Source organism: Rhizomucor pusillus (assembly GCF_041956525.1).
Source record: "Rhizomucor pusillus strain CBS 183.67 unplaced genomic scaffold VTP01scaffold_2, whole genome shotgun sequence".
NCBI lineage: Eukaryota > Fungi > Mucoromycota > Mucoromycetes > Mucorales > Lichtheimiaceae > Rhizomucor > Rhizomucor pusillus.
In genome coordinates this window covers 1,094,256-1,103,592 of record NW_027192144.1, presented here as the reverse complement: position 1 = coordinate 1,103,592, position 9,337 = coordinate 1,094,256, and the positions used below count along the sequence as shown (strand labels likewise).

Below are 9,337 nucleotides of genomic sequence, written 5' to 3'. Positions count from 1 at the left end.
CAGGAAGGCGGCCAAATCTATCTGCCAATCAGCTGTGTTCGGATCGATTACTGGAGGAGGCGTTTCGTCTGTATTTCTCATAGATACATCCGCGTCGTTTTCATCGGCGGAGCAGTTACTTCTAGCGTTGCCGCATGTATCAGGCACAGCCTGCGCCATAGATGATGTATGATTAGATAATGTGTTGAGTATCTGTATACCCGACATTCCAGATGCGAAATTATCTAAAGAAAAAACATGCGAGAGAGTGAGTGATTAGGATCACCCAATATCCACCAGTTCATTTTTCAAACTTTTACCATTGTTGTTTTGGAAAGCAAGGTTGTCCAAATCGCGTAGCGATTTGTAGCACCATTTTGCGGTTTTGTGATAGGCTTGGTATTCCAGCAAGCAATTGAGACACTTATCCCAGCTATCTGCTAGAGACTTCTCGCCGATTTCTTGCTTTATCCGAGGAAATAATCGAGCCATCAGCAAGACTGTCGCAGCCGTGTACAAGTCTAAAGAAATAACATTATATACTCCTTTCCTTTCGAGATCGCCGTTACTATCGACTTACAGAATATATTGTACCACCAAGCTGGCAAATGGAGACTTTTGTGGTTTGTATGCCGTATCAGATCCACGAGTTCCTGTGCGACTCGTACGCAGACAGTCGAGCAGTTTATGTAAACTGACTTTTGAAGGTCCATGTTGGCAGATGTGCTCTTCTCTTCCACACTCGCATGTCCCGACTCTTCCGAGGCAAAAAAGTATGCAAACAATGGCCGATACAGCAATATACAGGTGTGAAGAAATCTAAATTTGGAAAACAGCACGATGAATTCTAGAATGCGACGTACATAGATCTAAGTTTACCGTGCTCGCAATACATTGTTTTGTCGAATAATGGCATTGTCAGATATCGAAGCAAGCCCGGACGGTTTCAGGAACCAGGGAAGTGCCCTTTCCCATGAGCTCAGTGCTGATTGCAAACGTATGACGGCGTTCAAACCACCTTCTTGTTCCGGCGTCGTCCCAGCGACAGATCGGCGGTCGCCACCGGAATAGACTGTGTTCAATATATCTCCCATAATTTCGTACAACTGCAGCGTATGCACAAAAAACGCCATATGGCTCGGCTTGTCCTCTGGCTGGACTGCCGGTTTCTCACTGGAAAGCAGATCGTCGTCGATGATTTGAGGCAATGCAGGATGCTGTGATACCGGAATCATGAACGGACGTCCATACGCCATTGATATAAATCTTATTGTGTAAATATGTGTAAGTGACAAATTGCTCCTTTACCCTTGCCCTTCATTCTAATTTACCTATCCAGAACGATGCATCCTCCCCACAGTCTTTTCTTGAGTTCCTTGTCGAGCTGATTACTAGATCGGCCGCGACTAGCATTCATGCTTCGCGGAGGACGACCATCCAGGTGCAAACCGAGACCTTGAGCAACACGGATGGCCAAGCCGACAACAAGCCAGCAGCGTCCGGGCATATTTGTACATTGGAGATATTGACCCATCAAGAGCAGTGCTTGGACCACCATAATGTTACCCTCTTCCAGGATATCAAAATGCAGCAACTTTTTTGATCGCTGGAAGAACACATCGGACGCCGGCTCCCTCTCTAGCTCGTTGATCTCTGGCGATAACTGGCACCCCAATGCAAACACAAGGTTTAGAATGCATTGGAACAGCGGATCTGTTTCCAGCCGGTCTTCCAAAAAAAAAATTATCAGGTGAGAGAAAGGAACAGGTTCCGCTGTTGATATTTATACCTTCTTCTTCTTCATCCTCGCTCTCCGAGCAGTTCCAAAGCCGAACATACGTGCCCATAAACAACGGTCGATGCAAGAACGGATATAAGCAATGCACGAGGTTCCAGTACGTTTTCACTAGGTCGTCAGCGACTTTGCGGGGTGGAAGCACATAGTCGTTAAGCATGATGCCTCTGTAGTGTCCGCCGCGCACCGACGACGGCGGTCGCAATGATGATCCTCGCAAAAAGCTGCTGCTTCGCGTACGCTCGTCGCTGTTGCCTCCAAAAAGTGATGATGGAGGTGACGAGGAGGAGGAGGAGTAAGAGGCAGTCTTCTTTCCAATGACTTGCCGGACCTCCTTCACAAACGAGAGACCGCTGGATGATCCAAAGTAGCCGTGACGGTCATCGTCTCCTCCTTCATCGTGATCTTGACTGTCAGAGTTGTTGACAGCACCCATGGCATCGATTTGGACCTGGTCTTCTTCGTCTTGATTTCCTCGTTTTCTCGTTGCATCGGATAGAGCAGTCGTGGTGGGCGAACTTGCAATGTCGTCGGGATGCACGCTGGTTCGCCTGTTCCGAGGTGCAGAGGTAAGGCTATGGATTGATGTAGGATCCGAGTGTACACTGTGCACGGATGGTAGACCTCTCGACGACGAAGGGCTCTGATAAGATGCTGATGTTTGAATACTCGAAGAGACACTTTGCGATGAAAATAGAGGCACTGCGGTTATCTGGGAGGAGGAGAATTCTGTTGACATGGACGATATTGATTGGGTAACCGATATACTTTGGGTTGCTGATGCAGAAAACGGTGATGTTGATGTGGCATCTTGCATGAAATCTGAATTTTGGGTGATTTGCTGCTCAGACCGGCCAGCGGGTTCGTGAGGACGCTGGGAACCCAATGAGCACTACGGCTAATCACTTGGCTGTAAATTACCTACCGGAGGTAAGGGTTTAAAGTTGCTCGATATGGATGACGATTGTTCACGTTCAAAAGTATCGCTATTCGCTCGCTCAAGTTCTCTAACTCGGTCTTCGAGCAATTGCACGTACCTGAAAAGCAGTTAACAGAGCGTTAGTAAATAGAGATTTTCAACAGTCGTGACAGAATGATTAATAAATTTATATATAATATACATACTGACTCTTGATTCCTCTTTTGCCTCTTTCCGGCTCATAGTGGCAAGATTCTGGAGGCAGGTTCTTTTTTGCACACGATCCACAAATGGGCCTCGCTCCATCGCACCTTGTCTTGCGCTGTCGACATTCGTGACAGGCGAGTGAGATCTTTTGGCGCTTGGAAGGACGAATCTGTGATTTCCTCGCTGGTGCGGGAAAGAGTGGTAACGATCGCACCGACGAAGCGGGCAGTATGGGCAGGAGGCCACCTGGATGCTGCTGTGCTGCTGCTGCTGCCTGCGAGGTTGTTGGCGGTAATTGTTCTTCTGCTAGCAGTGACAACGGTGGTAGAGACTTCCGATTGTTAGAAGGCGCAGCTTCCGGTTGAACTTTGGTGGGTATCATTATGCTTACAGCGATGAAACTGTTAAGTTCCCCCAACCCCGTGCGTGGGCATTATTTTGCGGGGTAAATGTGGAGATAAAGCAGCAAGCCGACTGGAAATTCATCCTATTGGCACGGAAGGACGTTGTTGGTTCCAGCATCTATTATAGGTTTACACTTTATAAAGAGCCCAATACACAACTCCTTTGCAAGATCTGTTTTCTCTCTCTCCTGACTTCTGTACTCACATACTAAGCATGTCACCCGTTTGGACCCGTCTTATTCGTTTCGTCGGTACTGACAACAAGATCTATTTCGGAGAACACATTATCTCCAAGGCGGAAGATACTGTTAACCAACTTCTGGCTACCGGTTCCCTCGAAGCAAAAGTCATTGTCGGCGATGTTCTATCTGATGAAGCTATAATCACAGATCAAGTTATCAAGGTCCAGAGTTTGCTTGCTCCTCTGACTCGTGAACAAATTCCTATCATGAAATGTATCGGTCTCAACTACAAAGCTCACAGTAAGCAAGAAGAAACAGTAACGTTACAAATATCGGTAAATATTCATTTTTCCTCTTATAGTTGCCGAGGGTGGTCGCACACCTCCTCCCTATCCCTCCATCTTTATCAAGCCTTCAACGTGCCTTGCCGACGCGTACGAAGATATTCCCATCCCAAGAACTGCTCAGGGCACAGTGGATTACGAAGGTGAACTCGTAAGTTTAATTTTGGACGAGTAATTTCAATTTAAATAACTAATTCATCATTTGTGTACTTAGGCCATTATCATTGGCAAGACAGGCAAGAACATCCCTGTTGAACAAGTCAGTGAATACATTGCCGGGTACACCGTTGCCAACGACGTCTCCTGCCGCCACTGGCAGCGCGATTCCAAATTTGCAGGTGGCGTTCCACAATGGTGTTTCAGCAAGGGCTTCGACAAGTATGCGCCGATCGGACCTGCTATTATATCAGCCAAGATTCTGGGCGAACGACCCGCGCTCGATCTCGTAACTAGAGTCAACGGCGAGACCCGTCAGAGAACCAACACTTCCGATTTGTTGTTCCACGTCCCTGAAATTGTATCGTTTGTTTCACAAGGCACAACGCTCGAGAAAGGCACCGTCATCATGACGGGTACTCCAGCTGGTGTGGCGATGGGCATGAAGGAGCCGAAATATTTGCAGAACGGAGACGTCGTATCTGTAGAAATTGCTTGCATTGGCAAGATTGAAAATCGCATGGCCTTTGAGCAGTAGAATATTTTTCCATTTTTGTAGATTTGTACCATAGTGTAGTAACAATAAAGCGCCGAACTCGGCACAGCAACGATGTTTGTATAGTGAGCAGGCATTCTGGAACGACGGTCCTTCAACCCAAAGAGAAAAGGGGCCCGCACGTCCCACCATTATTCGGAGACCAAAGATGCAGGGACCAGAACGTCCAGTGTCCAAACGGAAGAGATCTTGTTTTTGGAAAGAGACAGTCGCACAGAATGTTTCATCATTTAGGGAGACCAAAGTTAACATTGGAGTTTTATGAAATGTTTTTGTGTATTCGAGCTTTTTCTGTAGAGTTACACGACAAGGAGAAGAAGAAAAAAGGTCGATATTGTACAAATGAATGTATGAGAGTTGAGTCAATGAAAGAAAAGGTGGTGGTGGTGGATGAAACGGTAGAGGCAGGAGAAAACGTTATACAACCATAAGGTATGCTAAAAAAGAATATCCAGCCATCCTCCAGGGATGGAATGCAGAAAGAAAAAAAAATTGCTCATTTCACGTTAATAATCTAGATACTCCAAGTGATGGAGATGCGGCCTTCTGAGAGATCACCAATCTTCTTGAAGGCTGCGGGCGACAAATCGACAGATCCCTTGGCGCAGGATGGGCAAGTATCGACAACTTTGACAGTGACGGATCCGCTCTTGCTCTTAATCTTAGCAGATTTGCCGCAGTATTCTCCAGATCCCATGAGTTCAGAGCTCAAGGCAGCCACCAGTTCGTCGTCGCTGTTCGTTTCGCCGCAGGAACCCAGGCCAACTTCGTAAAAGGTAGCGTCGCCAGAGTACGAAGCACGTTTCTCGATAGGGGCAGCGTTGGCGAGTAGAGCGAAGAAGAAAAGGAGCGCGACAAGAAGTTTGGTAGCAGCAGTAGAGCGATGCATTTTTGGCGGTGTGTGCGGAACGTCCAGCGTCGGTGGTGGTGGTTTAGTAGTAGTAGTGAGATAGATGGAGAGTGGCGAGATGGCAGCAGGAGGGCGATCCCTTTTATATTGGAACGGCCCGGAGGATCTAGACATTGGGATGGGGTGGATCGGTCCCTTTGAAGGGCGTCAAAATTTTCAGGTAGTACAAAGAATAGATGCCCCCTTTGTTTACACATTTCTTGAGCTGTCAAAAATGCATTGATTCAGAGGCAGCGAATGCACAGAAATGATCAGATACGATGAAAGCCATTTCTCCTTTCCACGCATACTTTGCACCCAAAATGAAATGGTTTCTATTGTTCTCATTATTTTTATCGTCGGAGAGGCGGAGACAACTCGTCAAATACAAACCGCGTGGCAAATGGAACGCCGCTTTAACCGGTTAGAGCCCATGCGCATTAATTAGCAACCGATTGCGTGGCATGGTTCCCTTTTGCTGATCTCACACACACACTGCCAAGACCTTTTTCCGCCCGGTAGCAAACATCATCAATACTAACGATAATTACATTCTCGTCAATGCCTATTCGCCATCGTGATCATGGGTCCTGAAATAACCTAATTTTTCTTCTTCTCCATTAGCAATCCATCATTCCATACTTAGGGGTCCGCTTCTTCGTTCGGCTTTTACACTGGAACGGAACCCGCACCCACCGAAACAAACAAACAGGTCCCAAGCCAGCTTCGGATAAAGTTCTTGATACATCGTCGTCTCTCTAGCCACTGCAAAATTTTCACAGAGATCTTCCAATGAAAACGGAGATAGCTGTATGCATGCCCTATATTTCATCATAAGCACCCGAGCTGATTTCTGTTGATTCTAAACCAGAGCACAGTTGCAGTAACCGATCCACATCAACATCTATAGCACCAGCTGTCCAACCTGTTGTTTCTGCAAAGGAACTATAAACGATCTTTGCAAACAAACAATGCATATTGTATTGATTAAACGCTACATTGTCCGGATCATAACTTGCAGAAAGACGGATCAAAGCTGAAGATGGGGTATCAACAGCATAATAGATAATATTGATTGTAATAAAAAATGTACGCTGGTGACAATCATTGTTTCCGGAATAACTAGATTTAAGCATGTCACTATGCTTTACAAGAGCAAAATCATAAAAATAGGTCAGCAAAAAGATTTTTCATACAGATATATGACAAGTCTACATGATTGTCGAGACGATAAGGAAATGATAAGAATTTCAGTCGGAGGACTGCCATACGTCGTTCGTGTGCTTTGTCAGACGGCAAAAACGTGCTTGCGGGAATGGGCGTGCTGCTTTGAAATGCAGAACTTCACATAATCCGACAAGAGCACAAAAGTACATGATAAAGACTTGCATCTGTCCGATGTAGCCAAATTCATTCCCCTCCCTGCTGTGGGTCCTAGTCTAAGGACATTTCCCCAAACTGTGAAATATCTTAATATGCTTCATATGCATAGCTCTATTTTCAGGAACCAGTGCTGTGGCCTGCCTATAAATGTAAACAGTCACCAATAAGCGTTGCATAGTTAACAATGACCTAATTAGCTTTGGAAGGACTTATTACAAGGGCATCCTTCCAGCAACAGCCAGATAATCAGATATATACTCATGTATGTAAACTTTGTGAGATGGTGCTATAACCTCTATGTATATCTATGTGGACGTCTGTGTTCTTTACACTTGCGACCTGTACAGCAATGAGCATCGCAGCTGCTATTCCGACAGATGCTCTGCGCAAATATTGTATGTATGTGAGAACTACTCGTGGTCTCAGGGGCATTCATACAGTACGTATGTCTGTATCTTGTTTCCATGCATCGGACAGGATATGCTCCCTTCTACCTATGTAGCTATACTGGCGTAGATACTCTGTCCCAGGCCTGTTACCAGCTGCGCACTGAAAGATGAATGGTGCTTGCAGACATCGTATGTCTGACAAGTTCTGGAGCACGAAAGCTTTGTCACGCAACACATTTGTGGATTTATGACATCATTTGGAAGTATACACAAACGTCCCGTAGGCATTTAATATCTGGCAGAACTAATAGCAAAGGGAAGAAACCACTGCTATCAGAGTTCGGTTTAAGTCTTCCGATATATACTTTCCTCAAACGATCGACGTGCCGTCTGTATATTTCAACACATGAATACAATATTCGATTGATCTACCGTCTAAACTTGCAAATGGATCCGCTTTATAACTAGTACGGGTGAGTACTGACGGTGGCATATGTCGCTTGTCGCTGAGCTACGATTGCGAAACGTACGACTGTAACCCCATTCACAGTGCTAGCGCATTAGATAATCATCATTCATTCTCGAATCTTCAACTGTCGATAAAGTTTGAAGTGCGTCAATCGACGACCTAGGTTTCCCCAAAAGTTAAGCTACTGCCAACGTTGTTATACCTCACACAGTGCTTTTTGATATCTAAATGCAATAATACTTGGATATGCCAGCGTATATTAGGCCTGGAAGTTGTTCGCATCAATTGCTGATCCCAGCATGCTGCGGGAAAGCTGCAATCATGCCACCCGGGATCTGCCAAAAAAGCCAGATCCATGTGAAAAGCGAATAATTGAATTTTCACGTGGGCACGACAAGGAGAGGGAGATCACGGACGACGCACCAGCCATTCCCTTATTTTTTTGGCTTTCTGTGTTCCACCTTCTTTTCCCCTTCGCGAATGCATTCCTGTTTGACCTGCTGCACATTTACTTGAATGGAAGAACTACGTCCTTCTGTCCACTACCACTCTTCGTCGTCGACTCGTTCCTCCCGCTCATTCTGCAGCGACGAGGGCTACTATTCCGACGACAAGCCGTCGTTCTCTTCCGTTGATACGGAGGAGTCGTCTGATCACGATAACAAAAAGAAGCACGATCGAGAGATCCCCATTCTAAAAAGTACACGTACAATGTAAGTTTCGTTCGTAGCCAAATTCATGTATATATGAATATATATGACTCAATTGTCTTTTAGACGGATATCTTATAATTACCTGACATACACATTGACTTTTGCCATCATCCTGCTATCCCTGCATATCCTAGCAACACATCCACGCCCTTGGACACACACTTTTCCGCCGTTCTTTGTCACTTTTCACCTTGCATTTCACCTGACACATTTACTCGCGCATTGGTTGCAGCTCCCCGCAATCGAACGACACTGCGTCGTCTACGGTACATCACTGTACTGGACAGGCTGGCTGCTTGGGATCTTTGTCTTTAGCGAGCGATTGACGATAGACCTTACCCACCCGACAACGACGCTGTTTTGGCTGCTGCTTGTCGAAAGACGGAATGCTTGGGGCATTATCATGTGGGAGTTTGTAAGTCGGCTAGAAGCCGATGAGACGACAACGAAACAGACCTACTGGCAATCTGGAGCTTTCCGGTTGCTGGCGTTTCGGATATGGTGTCTCCTAGGTTCTGGAAGCGCGTGGGGACTTGTATACATTGCTTTGGCGTGGACTGATGGATTTACGCTGGCTTATCTCCTAAGGCCGTTGAGCGTGCTCAAGTTGCTTCTAGTCAGCTCAATAGCCGGCACTTCGATGATCTGTTTCTGGAGTTTCTGGACCTTCCAATATCGCGGCATTCTTTGGAAGCGCGAGCTACGCAAAGGAGTCGTTGTCTGGTACAGTGAAGGTATTGCACGCGCTGGCGATGTTGAATAACTTCCTTTTTCTCCGTAATACCCCACCTCTCCCTCGCCCTCGCACCCCATCCTCCTCCTCCATCTGCTACTGCTGCTTCGTATATACCCTACAATGTATCGCACCGCTGCTGGATACATGCAAGGAAGAAGAAAAGAAAAAGTTGACTGTTATTATTGGAATGTATATCTAGTTGGTGCTTTGTCTTTT

The 9,337-nt window shown here is 46.1% G+C and overlaps 5 protein-coding genes across 5 annotated transcripts; 3 read left to right on the top strand and 2 right to left on the bottom strand.

The window, feature by feature from the left end:
* Positions 1-261: 261 nt before the first annotated feature.
* Positions 262-3,282, bottom strand: VTP01DRAFT_4538 (uncharacterized protein; the record flags this gene model as incomplete). Its single annotated transcript, XM_069383230.1, has 7 exons — positions 262-500; positions 560-798; positions 859-1,245; positions 1,311-1,707; positions 1,769-2,648; positions 2,700-2,811; positions 2,900-3,282. The coding sequence occupies 7 exons, from the start codon at positions 3,280-3,282 to the stop codon at positions 262-264; spliced, it is 2,637 nt and encodes an 878-aa protein (XP_069243952.1).
* A 236-nt stretch (positions 3,283-3,518) lies between these two features.
* Positions 3,519-4,524, top strand: VTP01DRAFT_4537 (uncharacterized protein; the record flags this gene model as incomplete). Its single annotated transcript, XM_069383229.1, has 3 exons — positions 3,519-3,786; positions 3,848-3,981; positions 4,045-4,524. 3 exons carry the CDS (start codon positions 3,519-3,521, stop codon positions 4,522-4,524), a joined length of 882 nt encoding a protein of 293 aa, XP_069243951.1.
* A 236-nt stretch (positions 4,525-4,760) lies between these two features.
* On the top strand, positions 4,761-4,973 carry VTP01DRAFT_4536 (uncharacterized protein; the record flags this gene model as incomplete). Its single annotated transcript, XM_069383228.1, has 1 exon — positions 4,761-4,973. The coding sequence occupies one exon, from the start codon at positions 4,761-4,763 to the stop codon at positions 4,971-4,973; it is 213 nt and encodes a 70-aa protein (XP_069243950.1).
* An 83-nt stretch (positions 4,974-5,056) lies between these two features.
* Positions 5,057-5,566, bottom strand: VTP01DRAFT_4535 (uncharacterized protein; the record flags this gene model as incomplete). Its single annotated transcript, XM_069383227.1, has 1 exon — positions 5,057-5,566. The coding sequence occupies one exon, from the start codon at positions 5,564-5,566 to the stop codon at positions 5,057-5,059; it is 510 nt and encodes a 169-aa protein (XP_069243949.1).
* A 2,622-nt stretch (positions 5,567-8,188) lies between these two features.
* Positions 8,189-9,148, top strand: VTP01DRAFT_4534 (uncharacterized protein; the record flags this gene model as incomplete). Its single annotated transcript, XM_069383226.1, has 2 exons — positions 8,189-8,385; positions 8,449-9,148. The coding sequence occupies 2 exons, from the start codon at positions 8,189-8,191 to the stop codon at positions 9,146-9,148; spliced, it is 897 nt and encodes a 298-aa protein (XP_069243948.1).
* Between the last annotated feature and the right edge of the window lie 189 nt (positions 9,149-9,337).